The sequence below is a fragment of the Sphaerodactylus townsendi genome, linkage group LG05, assembly GCF_021028975.2.
Source record: "Sphaerodactylus townsendi isolate TG3544 linkage group LG05, MPM_Stown_v2.3, whole genome shotgun sequence".
NCBI classification, from domain to species: Eukaryota; Metazoa; Chordata; class Lepidosauria; order Squamata; family Sphaerodactylidae; genus Sphaerodactylus; species Sphaerodactylus townsendi.
Window position 1 is genome coordinate 95,270,107 of NC_059429.1, and position 18,325 is coordinate 95,288,431.

An 18,325-nucleotide genomic window follows, 5' to 3' on the forward strand; every position below is an offset into this window, starting at 1 on the left:
TTTACCTGGGAGTAAGTTTGGTTGGTGGCAATGGGTGTCGCTTCTGAGGAAACCCTCTGAGGGGTGCGATGCAGCCATTCAAAGTATGTCACAGTTGCTGTACCGAGCTTACTCCTGAGTAATGCGTGCCTGGTTTTCTTAACTGTAACCACAGTATTCAGGGAATCTAGGGTGCCTGGCCCCTCCCTCCCATCCCTTGAATGTCACCCCTCCCTCTCTTCCCTTGCATGCCACCCCTCCCCCTCCCTCCTTTCCCTTCCCCTCCGCTAGGGTGGGTGGGTCATATCAAGATGCTGGGCCCCCTGCCTCTCCTCCCTTGCATGCCACCCCTCATTCTCTTCCCTCCCTCACTTCTCTTCCCTTGCATGCCACCCTTCCCCCTCCTTCCCTTCCCTTTTCCTCTGCTAGGGTGTGTGGGTCATATCAAGATGCTGGGCCCCCTGCCTCCCCTCCCTTGCATGCCACCCCTCACTGTTTCCCCTCTCTCACTTCTCTTCCCTTGCATGCCTCCCCCTCCGTCCCTTTCCTCTCCCTCCCTCTCTTCCCTTGCATGCCACCCTCCCTCTCAGTGGCAGTGGCGTAGGAGGTTAAGAGCTCGTGTATCTAATCTGGAGGAACCGGATTTGATTCCCAGCTCTGCCGCCTGAGCTGCGGAGGCTTATCTGGGGAATTCAGATTAGCCTGTACACTCCCACACACGCCAGCTGGGTGACCTTGGGCTAGTCACAGCTTCTCGGAGCTCTCTCAGCCCCACCTACCTCACAGGGTGTTTGTTGTGAGGGGGGAAGGGCAAGGAGATTGTGATCCCCTTTGAGTCTCCTGCAGGAGAGAAAGGGGGGATATAAATCCAAACTCTTCTTCTCCCTCCCTTCCCTCTCCCTCGTGTGTATGTGTGTGTATGTGTTTCACTTCCACTCGAGTGACTGCCTATGTACTGTTTCCACTGCTCATATCTGGCCATCTGAGTGAATATTCTACGAACATTCTAAGGGTGACAGTTACACACAGGCAGTTGCATGTCCTTCACCATGGAGCGCCAGGAAAAAGGCGTTTTACCTGGGCCAGGTGTGAAATTTCAGATATGTGAACATCTAAAAACACTCTTGCCTGGTTGACTATAGTGGGTGGGAATTTTCAGAGGAATTGGCCCAGCAGTTACTGAGCTATACTATCATCAACAAAAACACTGTTAGCTTTTTATATATAGAAGATAATCGAATACTGTTTATGGAACTGTTGCAAGTGTTTTCCACCTTCCTATGAAAAATCACCCTTGCTACATTAAACACATGGCTGATCTAATTTTGCAAATCCTGTTTCACTATCTTTGCCAGCATGATAAATTAATTAAGATTGTGTTATTTTTCCCGTAGGGAGAGATTGTAAAGGTTTGATTTTATATGCAGGGGTGAACTCAAGAGTGGAAACAAAAGGCACAAACCACATTTCTTTTTCCCTTTTTGTCTCTGTCATGTCTAAACCAGTCAGTGAAGTTGGCTTTTAAACTTTAGAAGTTCAGCTATTTCTGTGCCAGACAGACTCCACTTGGAATCCCTGAGAGTCTATAAAGCAGAGCTGTGCTGGAGAACAAAGGCTGACAGAGGGCAATAGGGAAATAGGAAATGTTGTGCACATTTCTAGTTTGTGGAATCAGTTCATGGTTATGGATACTCAAAACTGCTCAAAACTGGTCTTAGATATATTTCAAGCTGTATATGCAAAGTAAAAGGAACTTGTTGTTAACTGTTTGTATGTAAACAAGTTGCTGAAGTCACTGTTTATGACCTGATCTATTGATTAGCTATTGGTCAGTGAAATAGCCATTTTTACATGTTAGTGAGCACAAGTTATAAAGTTAACTCTGTTTCTTTGCTTGAGCACACCAGCACCATGAGACAGCAGATAGGTGCCAAGATGTAACCAAATGTACAGTAATATAGAAAATAAAGATTTATTTTATCTCCATGCAACCCTCCCTTTATATATGTAAACTCATATATAAAAAGCAAGAGAATCTGTCTCTTCTGTTCTACTCTGCTTATATATATACCCAACAGAACCTGATATTTACATAAAATGTGGCAGATGGTTCTAATGGGAAGATGATTTCTCCAAAGCACAGAGGTACCTGGATTAGACAATTGCTTCTTAGCTGACATTTTAGATAGTGCAGGTATTAATTTTATGAAAACAAGTTCATTAGCGAATAAAGATTGCTTTAATTCAGTTGTCCATGTATCCCTCCCAGGTGCTCAGCCTTAAGTTCACTTGTAAAATTGGAATAACTTGATTATCTTCTCAGGTGAGTTTATAGATGATAGAGAGGCTGGTATGTTGCAAATGAGGATGTATAAACATTACAGCAGCAGTTTAGCTACTGAAGATCTAGTCAAAACCTTTGCATGAATCTGCTTTATAGAGAAATATGAATTTAATGTAAACATAGTTGGAATTTTTAAAGCTACAATAGCACAAAATGATTAACATAGCCCCAATTACTGGGTATCATTTAAGTGACTCAGTTAAAAAGCATAATTGATTGGATTGTGACTTATGCCCCCCACCTCCGCATGAGAGCACTGACTATTGTAATTGTGAGCAGGGTGTGGTAAGAGGGCAACTGTTATGGAAATTTGTACTGAGTAAGTTTTCTAAAGGCCAGCTTTGCGGTTGGTCAGGTAACATAAAGAAGTGTGACGACTAAGTGTTCCAAGGGCAGATTTCTGTTCGCTTCGCAGAATGGTGGGACTTTGGCGGCAAACCGACAAAAGCTTTCCTCGAATTCAAAGAGAGCCAGAGGAGAGACTTAAAACATTACTTAGGGTTCCGTTGTCTGTCCGGCTTAAGGATCAAACGGGTGTGAAAGCAAGACCTGCAAAGTGCAAGTCCGCAACTGGACAGAACTGCAGTAACTATGGCTAAAAGGAAAAGAGGTAAGAAGGGCTAGATGCTGCCAGGGCCCTGGGATACTTTCTTGCAACAATAACGTTTAGAAGGGCCTTGGAGCCCCACGAGGATGCGAGGTTAGGGGTACGTTAAAAAGTACGCTCCCATCGAAGCAAGTCCCATTTAACTGAACAGGTTTTACTTCCGAGTAACGGCTGTTCAATTAAAAGCATAGGCTTGTGCCGCGTAGGGGTGCGTGGCCGAGCGGGCTGGGGGCTGACCACGATGTTGTTTCGGGCTGCCTTAAATCCTGTAGTCCTCTATTTCGCCTCCCCTCTCGAGTCTGCTTAAGCAGTCAGGGAAGAGTTGTAGAAAGAGATGTCTTTTGCCCGTTCTTTGGCTCTGGTGGATCCTGACCAGCATCCCGTTAGGCGTCAGAAGGTTCCAGACGGAACTTCCCTCCTTCCATGTTTTCCGCCCTCCGCCAGCCATCTTAGTCACGATTCACGGGGAGTAGCTAGCCCGGTTGAGTCAAGCTGGGCTTACTCTTTTTCCGTAGATGTTGCAGGACTGCGCTGTCGCTATATAGTTTGCCTTACTGCACGGAGGATTATGCAATGCCAACAATGTGGTCATGGTGTGCAGAAACCTCTCGCCGTTCGCTTGGATCTTGGCAGTGTACCCGGACTCCGCGCGCGGCCTACAATCACATGCTCGCCCCTCCCTCCGTGACCTTCCCCAATCGCTGCTTCGGCGCTCCGCTGCTTCCGTCTGTCTCCCCGCCTCGATCGTGAGGCGCCACTGGCGTTCGAGGCTCGGCTGGCGCTGCCTGGCGCGGGACGGAGCGGGAGCAGCTGAGCGGAGGGGCCCGGAGGGCGCGGCGGCGGCTGAGAGACGAGTGGGGGCCGGGCCGGGCTGGCGGGCAGGCGGCGGCGGAGGCCAAAGCCTGGCGGAAGCGGCAGCCGAGCGGCCTGGGGGCTGGCCCTGGGCCGGCCGGCCTGAGAGGGCCGCGCTCCCCCGAGCCCGGGCCGGCCCCGAGCCCCGGGTCTAGGATGTGCGCGCTAGTCCCCCGGCACCGGCAGGCAGCTCCCGGCCCGGCCCGCGGCTGAGACACCTCCCCCAACGGTGGCGAGTGAGTACCCGGGCGGAACCTGTCGGGGTGCCCTTGGCGAGGGACAGGCCGGCAGAGCTTTGCGGCCCCTACTGGGCAGGTCGGTCACCTCCGTCTCTATGGCCGCCATTGGGGCTTCGAGGCCTGTGTGGGGAAGGGGCGGGGAGGCCAGCTATCGTCGCCAGCAGTTTTTGGCAGGTGGGGAAGAGTCGGTAGCTGTCGTGGGTCGTGCTCTAGGTTTTTGCATCCCTCCCCTGCTTTGTGGGGGAAGCAGAATTTGCACTGTCTAAACCCTTTCCTCTTCTTACATCGCTGCGGCGAGTGGTCTCGATCCTGAGTGGCGAAGGCCAACTGGTCTTCCTTCAGAGATTCTAACTTTGTTAATCTGCGTGCGTGTGTTTTCCCAGAAGGCTTCTGGATCTGCACTTGAGCGTCGTACGAAAGTGCATTTTACTTTCTTTTTAAATCAAGGGTGTACGAAATGCATCTCTGGCATTTAGAAATAGTTATTTTTATAAATAAGTAATCGTTCAGAAGTAATGCGATACTGAACAGAAGATCGACTTACGAGGTGCTACCGTAGGATTTCTTGGTAGCCCCACGAGTAAACCTTTTGTTTACAGTCGGGGTTTTGCACTTTAGGCATTTCTATGATGATAACATTCTGTTAGTTCAGATGTTCAGTATGGTTATGCTTTGATTGAAAACATATATTTTGCTACTGTGCCCAGAGAATAATTCAAGAATCTCCTTGAGCGGAAGGACATGTGCCTAAGCAGCTAGTCTATTGCTATACTAAATCCAATATCTGTAATTCTTAAGGTTGTAGAAAGAACTGGACTCATTACATTCCTGAAATCCTTTTTGGAAATAACTAGGATGAGGTCTTATTCTTAATCAGGTTTTTTTAAAAAAACAGTACAGCACATTTTGATAGATGAGAGCTAGAAAATTAAACACATACCTGAAATTTACTGTTATCAAGTTCCTGTTTCTCTTGTTCCCCAGTGACATCAGAGGGATGTGTACGGAGACTTACACACTTTGTATCCTTCAAGGTTCCTTATATGAAACTTCCAGTGTTTGAAGTGTTTGACATGCATGTTCCATAATCTTTACGACGTCTCCTCTGAGAAATATGCCAGTATTGTTGCCTTAGAATAGAATCTTTATTGGCCAAGTGTGATTGGACACACAAGGAATTTGTCTCCGGTGCATATGCTCTCAGTGTACATAAAAGAAAATACATTTGTCAAGAATCATAAGGTACAGCACTTAATGATTGTCATATAGGTCTAGTAAGCAATCAGGAAACAATCAATAGTAATAAAAAGTGTGTACAGGAGAACTGAGTGATAAGCATAAGACCACTTCATAAAGTTTGGCATGGGTGAGACTGTCTAGTTTGCAGCTTGTCATGGCATAGTGGTTTGTTTTTAAAACAAACTGCAGTTGAATACAAACAGTGTAGTCGTAAGTAGAATTGCATTTTTCTCAGTTCAGTGCTGTCAATGGGCGTAGAAAATTTAACTTTGTTAGGCAGTAGTTATGTGTATTAATTATACTACCTTCTGGAACATATGAAAAACAGCATTCAAGAAGCAATGGTTACTAGCTCTGCCTATTAATGTTGTGACTGGGCATTCCAGAAATCAGCCTTGGTGGTGCAGTTCTATCTGTGACTCTATGTAGGTCACTACATCCGGAAATACAGAACTTGCCACTGTTGAGATCATACTCTCAGATCCATTGAAACTAGTCGAGGGGCTATTGTGAACGTGCATTGTTGTTGACAGAGCTGAAAAAACATGTCACAGCAAAATTTGTGTTCATATTTACTAAAAGCATTTTGTACTTAGATCAGTTTTACAAAGAGTAAATGTTGATAATGTAGCATCTGACTTTACTTGCAAGATGAAGCAAGAGTTATGGCAGTTTCCAAGCTACTGATAAAAGTGCTTTACTAAAACTTGTGCAGTGACTGTGCTTTGAAACTTGAGTCATGTTCTTTAGTATAGTGTTTATTCTTGGGGACAAATGTCCCTACATGTTCTCAGTTTCAGGTAACAGATCTTAAAAGCTCAATTCCCCCATTCCCTTCGCCACTGTTTTTTTTTTTTTTACTATCTGAGGCATAAAGTTGGAGTAAACTATTGGAAACTATATTAAATATTTGAGCCTTTGCCAGCAACACAGAGAAAAGGCTGATATGTTGCTGCTGTTCTAGTCTGACCTCAAATATATAGTTAGGGCAAAACGTTACTATTTGGGTTTTATTTGGCTTTTGGATCAGAGTTGTCTCACTACAAGTTATCTTTAAGAAGAATTTCCTAAACATTCAGCTGGTTTATATACATCTGAGTTTCATTAAGAGATGAAAGGCCTTCATTCAGTGGTTATAGGTGGTGGGGTCCTCTTGTTATGTTCCCCTCGGTCATTTAGGCTCAGATGGTTGAGGCAGCTTGAACAAATGGATTAATAGTAGATTAGACATGCCAGTGTTCTATTTGATTTGGTAAAAAATACAACATATAGGAAGAGCCCTTGTTTGAACTCTAATCAAATGTTAAATTTGACAGTGTTTCAAAAACAAGGGTCGCTCTGTCTTTGTGTGATGTTGGCATTGGTTTAGCCAGCTGAACCCTGGACTACAAGTGTTCATATATATTGTTTCAGCAATAGTCAGCTTCCTGTTTTGCATTGTTTTTCTCAGAGTGGTTGTCAGTTGTGTGGTTGCTGTTTGATCAAGTACGCTTTCATCCTGTAACATGCTTTCTTGCTTCTTGGCCATCTTGAATTTCAGTCATACCCTGAAAGGTTTTAAGAAATACTTTGTTTTTCAGTTAATTCATTAGGGAAACAGTCAGTTTAAAGGGATTGTGTATATCTATTGCTATAAAAGCCACATTTTCAGGACACACAATCCAGGAAAGTCCATGCATACAATTGGCTGATCAAAATGTGCATAACTTTCTCTGGGTTATATCCATCATCGCTGGTTAAAATTAGGTCCTTTGGAATCCTTCAAAGGTGCTACATTTGCAAAAACATCTATTCTTTCATCACATGTGGTGGTGTCATCAGCAATTTCTTTTAGACTTGAGGGCAAGTTTTAGTATGTCGGTTTGTTGCCATCTTCCTCAAATATCTGTGTGTGCCCTGTTCTTCCTGTTCTAAGCTTGCAAGAAAATGTGAAGTGCCACTTTACTCACATTGGCTTCTGGTAAACTGATACCAGTTCTGTTCATTCCCATTCTTTATTTTGGGTATATGACAACAAACTTTTTTGGGATTATATTAGTGATACCGTAAGTAGAAGCTTATTCTACATATCATTATACATAACGATAGGTTATGTATCCTTTTATTTCCAAATTACTTCAAGGGCATTCTTGGGGTAGAAATAATTCAGAAGTTTGCAGTCTTTGTTAAAAGTACTTTTGACAGGATTCTGAATGAGTGGACACCATTTAAAAAGGAAAGAAGAACATACTATGTAAGTGGTCACACCCCTCATAGTCAGAATCATGTGTGAGTTGATGATGGTATGGTGTCATGTAAAAATACTAATAGCTTATAACTGGAATTTTTAAATTTCAATTTTTCATAAGTAGGTCCCCTTCCACTCCATTCTTCCTTTTTTACTGTTAACCATTTCTGATAGCACAACTGTGTTATTCTTCCCTATCAAAGGTGCATAGAGATGTAGGGGTGAGCCCGCGAACCCAGCAGAACCGTAGAAGGAGCGCCAGGCATGCCGGTGCCGGCTACGGCCTTCCGGGCGCACACGCTCCCCCAACCCCCGTTCCTCCATGAGTCACGGGTCATGAACTGCCTGACTCGCTGTCACCAGGTGTCCCATACAAAGGGACAAAGAGGCTCCTGCCCTCAGGTGAGGATTAGGCCCAGACACGGATGCTTCCTCCCGCACGTAGCAGTCCGATGAGATCATGCATCACATGATGATCTCCCGACCTCCCGTTCTCCCGCCTGCCCGACCTCTTTACACGCCCCCGTTGAAACCCTAAATAAAAGGTGTGAGGGGCGAGCGCACGGCAGAGTTGCCAGGATCACGGGTTCCCGCACTTCCTGCTTGCTGGCTCTCTCCACCAGATGAAATCTCCGCGTGTCGTCTCTTCCCTGGGACCTCGTGGGTACGACTACAAGAACAAGCAAATAAATGAATTCAGGGCCAGGAAGGAGGGCTGTATTTATGTTGGCTTTTTCCCTTCTATACTCTGTCTCACCAAAAGAAAAACCAAAATTGTAGCTTAATTTGCCACGTACTGGACTGTCTTTGTTTTAGAACGCTACGTTTAGGTCCTAGTGCCTACCTAACAACTTGGTAGGCACTGGGACCCAAATGGAGCATTCCAAAACAAAGATGGTCCAGTGAGTGGCGAATACAATTTTGTTTTTTTCTTTTGGTGAGACAGAATATAGGGTAGTAGTTGGTGGTTGGTTTCCAGTTTGTATCCAAATATAGCAGGCTGACTTCCATGACAGGATGATGAAGATTTCCTCCTAATAACATAGATAACTTTGAGCCCCATCCAAAGGGGAGGGGTTGAATTTGCTTGTGGGAGTGGGGCACCACTGCGCTAGCAGACTTGTCCTCCCTGGGGCACTTATCCTGGTGGAGAGTCAATTCTGCTGGCGTGCAATTGCCACATCTCTCCTGTCCCCTCGTCCCTGTCCCTGGGATGTGGTGCAGGATGCCATGCCAGTGTCCCACAGCCCCTGTCACCACTGTAGCATTGCCAAGGGGAGAAGCCAAAAGTGTGGCAAGGGTGTTAGAGCTCTTTTTACCTTTTTTCAGTGTTATGCTGGTGGCCCATACTTCAGACTCAAGCCACCCTTTTGGCTAGTGTAAATCTGTTGAGGCCCGTAGAGGCTTTACTCAGGAAGGCCTTCCCAGGCTGCCAGGAAGCCTGTATAAGCACTGTGGCCCACTATTGCCTCTGGTTTGGATGGGACTGCAGACTAAAAATAAAATCTCCAGTCAAAGAAGATTAACTCCTTCAATAAAGACTATGCCAATTAAAACTGATGTTGCTTGGTTGAATGTAATAATTATCATTGTCCTTTCACAATATGGTAGTGTGCTCATTGTGTCAGGAATGAACTGTAGTAGCTTATTCTGTCATTCCGTATAAGGTAGATTTTTGCGAAATCATACTTAAATTAATCTCATTTAGTTCAATTTACTTAGTTATAGTTAGGCATCTGACTATTTACAATCCTCTTGTAAAAGGAAAGTCGTGTGAATTTCCTCTTCCCTGCAACAGTAAATAGATCTGTAATTGTCACCCACACTTCATGTTTCATCTCTCCATCTTTGTCTGTGAGTTCACCGGTGAGAGTAATCAAGAACGTGGTGTTGCTATTTGGGACTTGAAAACAGTGCAGTGTAATGTTTGGACAAGCAGGGGTTAGATATTTAGGTCCAGAATGTTCTTAATGAGGTCACAAAACTTGGCTTGCTTTTGCTAGTCAGTTGGTACAAACAAGTGCTTCTATTGTAGTTCTGTGGTGTCACTGTGTCATATTGCTGCAGGATTGTTAATCTGCCTTTCCGTCCTGTTCAGGTATGGCCTCACAGCTGCAGGTGTTCTCTCCTCCATCAGTATCTTCGAGTGCCTTCTGTAGTGCCAAGAAACTGAAAGTGGAGCCCTCTAGCTGGGATGTTTCAGGACCAAGCAACAGTGACGAGTATTACAGTCACAACAAAAATCTCCCAGGTGCGCAAGTGCCAGCAAGCTCCTCTCATCAGGTAGCAAACTTCAGCATCCCTGCTTATGACCAGAGCCTCCTTCTCCCTGCACCTTCAGTTGAGCACATCGTGGTCACAGCAGCAGACAGCACAGGCAGCGGAGGAACAACATCTTTCCAAAACAGCCAGGCTCTGACACACAGGGGCAACATTTCTTTGTTGGAGCCGTATCAAAAATGTGGATTAAAAAGGAAAAGTGAGGAGGTTGATAGCAACGGTAGCGTTCAAATCATTGAGGAACATCCACCTCTCATGCTGCAAAACAGACCTGCGGTGGGTGCTGCGGCCACAACCACCACTGTGACGACTAAAAGCAGCAGTTCCAGTGGTGAGGGGGATTACCAGCTGGTCCAGCATGAAATCCTTTGTTCCATGACAAACAGCTATGAAGTTTTGGAGTTCTTGGGCCGAGGGACCTTTGGGCAGGTGGCAAAATGCTGGAAGCGCAGCACTAAGGAGATTGTAGCTATCAAAATCCTGAAAAACCATCCTTCTTATGCCAGGCAGGGGCAGATTGAAGTGAGTATCCTCTCGCGGCTTAGCAGTGAGAATGCTGATGAATATAACTTCGTCCGCTCATACGAATGTTTTCAACATAAAAACCACACATGCCTGGTGTTTGAGATGCTGGAACAAAACTTGTACGACTTCTTAAAACAGAACAAATTTAGCCCTCTGCCTCTGAAATACATCCGGCCCATTTTGCAACAGGTGGCCACTGCCTTGATGAAGCTTAAAAGCCTCGGTCTGATACATGCTGACCTGAAACCTGAAAACATCATGTTGGTTGATCCTGTACGTCAGCCATACAGGGTGAAGGTTATAGACTTTGGCTCTGCTAGTCATGTTTCGAAAGCTGTGTGTTCCACCTATTTACAATCACGCTATTACAGGTGAGTATCATTTTATGTCTTCATACAATCTGTGCCAGTTCATGCAGAAGTTCTTTTCTCTGAAGTTATGATTGCCCTCAGTTTTTTACTGCTGTGTATTTTCTGTCTGTAGTTTAGCATTTTCTGTTTTAATGAGAACATTCTCATCTTTGGAACTCTTTGGGAAAGGTTCACATTTTGAAAGCAGTACCAGGCATCTGAAAGGAAATAGGAGTTCAGGTATCTGATAGACTTCAGGAATAAGTATCCATTGTTCACACTTAGACACAGTGGCATGGCACCAAGGGGGTGGGGGGTTGCATGACGCACCAAGCGTGCACCCCTGCGGGGGCGTGAACAAGGGTGTGGAGGGAGAGTGGCAGGGGCACAGGGCGCACGCTTGCCCCCATGCCGTTTCCCCTCGCTCTACCCCTGCTTAAACACTAAGCAAGCACAAATGTAGTATAATGGTTAGTGTCATAGTAGAACAAGGAGAAATCTGGGTTTAAATCCTTCATGTCCATGATTTAGTGAGTGACCCAGTCTCAGGTTTAGTGAGTGACCTAGCGTAATCTACCTTGCAGCATTGTTTTGATTGTGAAGTGGGGGAGGAGAGAACCATATGTGCTTCCTGAACTTCTTGTAGGAAATACTGGATAAAAATGTCAGAAAGCAACTGGTTAAGAAATAGATATATCTTTGTACTAAGCTTACCCACAAACATGCAGTAACAAGAACTTAACATATGCTTATTTTTGTCATGCAAGATAACATTCTGAGGTGAAATTATAAACATTTGGGTTGGATCCAACCAGCTTTTTTGTTCAGTCTTGATGAATTTCTCCCTTTCTGCATTACTTTTGCAGTTCCATTATCTCAAAGTCAGCCTTTCCTCCCCTTTTCACCAGTGTTAAAACTGATTGGATCCAACTCTTTGTAATCCCACTGATAATCATTGAAGATGCTGAGCATTTTGTGTAGAAGCAGTTCTCACTAAATTCAGTTATATTTGTTCCCTGAATGCCATTAAAGATTTCAGTTCAGATATTTATTCCCAAGCAACTGCCAGAGTTGCAGGACTGCAGTGTCAACCTGTGCAACCTGTTAATGTAGATTTTACTTGCTTGTAAACATGATTAGGATTAGACTACACGTGTAGCCTAGCTGAGTTGCTTAAATGAATGGGTGGTTGGTTTAACAGAAACTGTGTGCATAGCTTAAGATAAAGAGGTACTTGGGATAATGCTACATCAGTAAAATGGAATTACTAAACATTTTGTGTATTTTGGGGGGGAGAAATGCCAATTTATCATAGAAAACTCTATGGTAGTAAAAAACTCTGTAGTAGTAAGTACACAATCCTGAAGCCTGCAGTTAGCACTAAACAATGAAATTCTTATCTAATTCATGGCTATAAAACTCATTGAACAAAAAACCAAATGAAATGTTGCATACTTTCTGTTTTGTAGAGCCCCTGAAATCATTTTGGGTTTACCATTTTGTGAAGCTATTGATATGTGGTCACTGGGCTGTGTGATAGCTGAGCTGTTTCTTGGTTGGCCTCTGTATCCGGGAGCTTCAGAATATGATCAGGTATGTGTGTGCTGGTGTTTCTGCATTTTTATTTAAATCTTACTGAATATTCAGAGGCAATGTAAATGAGCTTTATGGCTTGATAGAAGTATAATGCCTCCCACTTTGCTTATGAGTTTCATCATGCACATAGGGTCAGTGACTTCTGCTTTAACACGAGTCAGGGTGTCATGATCCGCCCAGTGGGATCCTGCCATGTCTCCTGCCTGGGATGTGGGATCCTTTCACCTTTGCCCCCAGTTCTCTCCAATCTACTGTAGTGTCATTTTCCTTGCAAAGCTTAATCAGTTTGTTAGACATCTGCTAGCCATTGCTTTTCTCAGTGCTTGGGAATGCGGGTTGTTTTGCCCCAATTGAAGGTTTCTGGATTGTGGGATTGGAGGGGTGCCAGTTCCCCTTGGGAACAGGATTTTGAGAGTGGTGGTGTGTGACGTGGGGGGCATGAAGTGGGGTATAATGGAGGATTCTTTGGTGCTTAAACTTTAGTTCTGGCAGTAGAAGTCTAGATGCTTTTTCCTGATGCTGTTTCATAATATAGAAATCACCTGAATACAGAGTCTCATCATTGTAAAGTCCAGGGGCATGACACAGGGTTTTGTGTTACATCAAAACTCCAAAGTTTGATTTATGCTTGTACTGCAAACTGTTATTTGTTTGCGGTTTGCAGTCCTCATTTAGAGCGGGGAAGCACATGTCATAGTTTGCCATATCATGTGTAACAACAAATGCCAGGTTTTATTGCAGCAGGTCTTTCAAACTTTTACAAATAACAATGCTGGAATACTTTAGGTGACTACTGATGAGCAATGGGATTAGAATATGATGATGTAAGCTCTACTGGGTATCACCAAACTTGGGGTGTGATGTCGGTTTTGTGGCATTGACACTTCATTGAAGGCCTGAAGTCTCTACTCAAACCAGAAACCTTGCTCCAAATCAGATTGAGGTGGAATTCAGCAGCAGCCTTTTTTCCATAGGGAACAGATTATTTCATCAGATGTATCAAAAATCAGCTTCTGTACTGTTTGACAAAGTAGAGAATATCATTCAAATTGTCTTGAGATGGATGTCCTGTAGGCATTTTCACACACTTTTGAGCCTGCTCCCTGAAACATCTCTGAAAGCAGGAGCTGTTTTTTTGAGGGGTTTGAACATAAGCACAGAAATATTCTGTCTCAGGTCTAATTGGTGTAGAACATTCAGTGAGCAGGGAATTTGACAGATAAAAAGAGAATGTATATATTTGCAATTAAGATGTATCTGAAACTATCATTACTATAAAAATATATTTGCGTACACAATGAGTAGGTTTGTAAAGCAGATGAGTTTTGTTGCTTCAGAGCTAGAATTCTGTGAATATTATCTGGTGCTGCTAATTTAAAGAGCTGTCACTGTGTGTTTCCTTTTCTAAAGAACATTTAAATGCCACAGGTTGTTGATCTCACCAAATTTTCTGTTGCAGATTCGTTATATTTCACAAACTCAAGGCCTTCCAGCAGAGTATCTTCTGAGTGCAGGAACGAAAACAAGCAGGTTTTTTAACAGAGATCCAAACTTGGGATACCCACTGTGGAGACTGAAGGTTTTTCTTTTTATGTGGAACTTTGTTGCTTGACATTAGCACTTGCAGGTCACTTAAGAAAAATTTCCCATTGTAGCATCTTTTAAACTGTGAGGTGAAGGTTGCAAAGCTTTTGCAAACCGCAAGGTCTTGAATGTCTTTCAGAAAATGATAGTTGTTTTGCGTTCCTTTTGAAACTAGTACAGGTGACTGTGTAATTTCAGTAACTGAGCGTTATAGCCAGTGCAAAAGATTTCCTTACAAATGTTGGCCTGTGAGATTCATTGTGGGGGAGGTAATCCCATCTCTTCCCCCATGTTCCCACTCTGACTCCCAGCTCCTTATTTTGCAGGAAATTTTGGGGAAAATTTAACTCCCCAATTTATTTTTTAAAGAGTTAAGATTTTTCTGCAAACCTGGGAGGGTTCCGCAAGTGTGCAGTAAAATCTTTTCAGTGGCCCTAATCTGCAGATTTAGACATCAACGTATAGGGACCAAACGTCGCTGTTAGCTATATAGATGGACAGGCTTTCTGAGCTATCAAAAATGAATGGCTTTTCTAGTTTAAAGGGTTTTAGCAGGATAAAACTATCCTATCTTTTTACTTACCAGTTTAATAGGTTGGGGGGGTTTTCAAGCTCATTTATAGCTGAAAGTATTTGCTTTATGTTTCCAACAAAAATGAAGAAGAGTTAACTTTTTATGTGATAACAATCAAGGCCATCAAAACTTAGTTCATGAAAATTAGCAAGGAAGTAACCATTCTTTGCAGACATGTAGAAGGCCAGACATTTGGTTGTGACTTCATCTTCCGCCACTTCAGAAATTATTTGAGGCTTGTCTTAGTGCTGCTTTATGAAATACTTGATTTTTCCCCTCAAATGGTTGGTATTTTGTCATTGGGAACTTAAATTTGTCATTGAGTCATTTTTCACACGCTTAGGAAGCAAGGTTATCATTCCCTATCATTTCTGCTTCATAGGGTATTGCACATATAAATGGATGATTGCATGTTGTCTTAGCATTATTGTTATTGCAGTAAAATGTTAAAACCCATTCCAACTGCTTGTGTTCTGTATTTTATTTGGTAGACTCCAGAAGAACATGAGTTGGAGACAGGAATAAAATCAAAGGAGGCTCGGAAATATATTTTTAACTGTTTGGATGACATGGCGCAGGTGAGAGTAGAGAATTGCTGGTGGCGATAATGCTACTTACCAGTTTAACAGATCTCCTTTGGTAATAAGTGTTAGGGGATTTTCAGGCTCATCTACAGCGGAAAGGATTTAAAAGTGCATGGGTAATGATTCAGGGCAGAAATATGTTTCATTTGCTTTACACATGACTTAGTTCTGTAATGATGAGCACTACAACATAAGCGGGGGATTATGTTCAGTAGTCATCTCTTAAACATTCCTCTTAAATAATGTGTTTATGTGACTTTGATTCTAACATCCATTTATTAAATAATGGAGGGGGGAATCAAGTACAGAATTTAGAACTGGAATAAAACTGTGTTCTCAAGGTGATATGTATAAAGCTCTTTAGTGAATTCAGTTATTTGTTTATGGAATTCATGGTTTGCGTTACTGTGAAACTTTAAGTGTGCTACTTTTCTTTGAAGGTAAATATGTCTACAGACTTGGAAGGAACAGACATGTTGGCAGAGAAGGCTGACCGAAGAGAATATATTGATTTGTTAAAGAAAATGTTGACAATTGATGCAGATAAGAGAATTACTCCACTGAAGACTTTGAATCATCAGTTTGTGACAATGAACCATCTATTGGATTTCCCACACAGCAACCAGTGAGTTTGTGATACAGTTGCATGAAACAGTATTCATTCACATTTGTAACATGCCTAGTACTGAAGCTGCAGGACCAATGAAAAAACAAAAAGCAAAAGCCCTGGTATAAAATGATACTAGAAAAGTAACCAGAAGAAAAAAAATGTATTATTATGACTGAGTACTTTCCTTCCAATCTTAGCCTTCCAGTACCATGCAGAATTTGTCATAAGCAATCTTCAGTTTTTAAATATATGATAATCAGGTACTAGAAACAGAGGCATAACAGAGAAAGGAAGGCTGGTATTAATGGATGCTTGCAAATGAAATTTTTTTTGTGTCTTCTGATAGGGATTTTAATGCAATAGCTGGAGGAGACTGATCTTTAGGCCCCTGCTTGGAGCGTCAGGTCTGCCATTGGGGGAAACAGCGTGGTGGATTAAATATGCTTTTGGTTTAATTCCAGCAGGGCCATTCTTATGTACTTTTGGAGCTTGCTAGAAGTATGTGGCTTGCTAGAAGTATGTTGCTAAAGTTAGAAACTTTAGGATTAGCTAGTTCTCAATGCTAATTGAATTTGGAGGTTGTGATGGTAGGAGGCAGATGCACATGGTTTGGTGACATAGAAAGGATGTTGCACACGAGCACATATGACAGTTAGATATTTGATAGCTACAGTTTCGCAGCCACATATACATCATTTTCTGCTAACAGACCAAACTGATTGACATGTCTGGCTAATGTTTCTTTTAATGTTTGCTCTGTTGCAGTGTGAAATCATGCTTTCAGAACATGGAGATTTGCAAGAGAAGAGTTAACATGTACGACACAGTTAATCAAATCAAGAGTCCTTTTACAACGCATGTGGCGCCAAACACAAGCACAAATCTCACAATGAGTTTCAACAACCCGCTCAATACTGTGCACCATCAGGTAACCAGTTCCATTGTCTCTTCTTGAAAGACAGAAAACACCTCATTTTCCCCCTCTCCTCACTGTTTTCTCCACTACATTTCACCCACCAGCCAAACCTACCTTTATGTGCCCCTGTGTTCAGCTTACCATCCTTCCCTTCTCCTGGCAACGTCTGATGGGGAAAACTAAGATCCAGTTGTATGGTGGCAGCTACTTGTTGGGCCCAGTTGTGTGGTGGGCCCAACCAGTAGCTGCAAGGACTTTCAGGATTCACCACATTTTGTCCTGTATCCCTCTTCCCACGCTGTTTTTTCTTTACCTCCTAATGGGTGCCTCCACGCCAGCATTATTTTGTGATTCTTCACCTCATATTCAACCATATTTGTTGTTTACTCACTTCATATATACCAAAACCGGTTACCTCATTTTCCTCACATCCATTTTGTCCTTATGACAAACTTGTGAGATTAGCTGAGAGTGTGTGACTGCCTCAAAGTTACTCAGTGAGATTCCATCAGAGGGTGTTGATTTGAGCCTCAGTCTGCCAGATGATAGTCTAAAACACCACATTGTGTTTTTTGGGGGTGGCTGCTGTTGAACATTAGCAAGCATCCAGGCCTGGGTGAGTCATGCAAGTTGTGTGCTATTAGGACTCCTGGTGGTTGCTGCTAGGTTTGTCTGCAATGAGTCTTCCTTTAAAGGCCAAAACAGCACTGGAAAGGGCCTGTCTTCTTCCCCTGTGTTTTACTAACAAAAACCAAGGTTTGATGTCTGGCAATAATGCTGTGGTTACCTAGAAGCCCCGTAGTGCTCTCTGCATTTTGTTTCTGATAGCCGTAGGTACTTTTTTCTGTTAGTAACCCCCCAATGTTTTTTAAAATAAGATTTCAGATTTTACTGTAAACTTAGGGTGTTCTTTCAGGTTTTTAGAATGAACTATCTTGATTGTTCATGGCTCTAGTCTTTGAATTTAACTATCCACCAATTTGGCCATGTTGAGAGTTAGATATATTGATAGATCTTACTGGCAATCTCGGCATTGAGGGGGATAAGGACATCTGTAAAGAAAAGCATGGCTTTTGAGAGGTTACCTGGAACATGTCAAGCTCTGTTTTTGCACCTCTCCCCTTAGTTTTGGAAAAAGTGCAAACCACATCTTTAAAACTTAATCATTCTTCTGTTGGCTTTGTTATTTCTTGCATTTGTTTGTTAATTGTAGTTATTTCATCTACTCTTTTACTGTTAGCCACCATGAGTGTTTGGAAAGGTAGCAGATATGGAAAGGTAGCAGATAAATTTGAAAAGAAATATAACAACCCACTCGATCACAAGGATGTGATCTTGGACAAAGAAGTAGAGGCAAATAGCTTGGGGCTGTCAGTTTGGGAGGAAGAAATATTGTTTTCATAGGTATGAGGACATCTGAGGTGGAGTAAGTTGGAACAAAGTGAAGGATCTGTAGATAGTGTTACTACAACTTGTAAAAAAATAACATACCCTTTAAGCTCTTGAGGTGCCTTGTGCTTACCTGATGATTGGTGCTGTAATAGTACTCTCCCAGGGCTTCGCTTTTCAACCGGGGTAGTACATTCACAGTACTAACAATCCTTTGGAAACTGATGATGGAGAAATACCTAGATTGAGTTTAGAACCTTTTTCCACCACATTCTCAGCACTGATAATCTGTTAGGCAAGGAAGCCTGTTCATACACATCCAAGTTAGGTGCTCCTTGATTCTCTGTTTGACAGACTAGTTCTGTGATGGCCCTGAACTGGAGGGAAAGGAAGCCTGAAACACTGAAAAAAGAGCAGGCCAGGAGGCAAA

At 42.9% G+C, this 18,325-nt stretch overlaps 1 protein-coding gene across 6 annotated transcripts in view; it reads left to right on the plus strand.

Annotated features, from left to right (window-relative positions):
* The first annotated feature begins 3,693 nt into the window (after positions 1-3,693).
* Positions 3,694-18,325, plus strand: part of HIPK1 (homeodomain interacting protein kinase 1) — a 36,369-nt gene continuing 21,737 nt past the window's right edge. For 2 of the 6 annotated variants that reach the window (XM_048496283.1, XM_048496284.1), the window contains exons 1-7: positions 3,696-4,097; positions 9,586-10,663; positions 12,112-12,235; positions 13,698-13,817; positions 14,888-14,974; positions 15,421-15,605; positions 16,356-16,518. In XM_048496283.1, coding sequence (XP_048352240.1) covers positions 9,588-10,663; positions 12,112-12,235; positions 13,698-13,817; positions 14,888-14,974; positions 15,421-15,605; positions 16,356-16,518 — 1,755 coding nt within the window. In that variant the 5' untranslated portion in view covers positions 3,696-4,097; positions 9,586-9,587. Of the gene's footprint in view, positions 4,098-9,585; positions 10,664-12,111; positions 12,236-13,697; positions 13,818-14,887; positions 14,975-15,420; positions 15,606-16,355; positions 16,519-18,325 lie in introns of all 6 variants that reach the window. The other 4 variants (XM_048496281.1, XM_048496279.1, XM_048496280.1 and 1 more) reach the window with 4 other exon arrangements.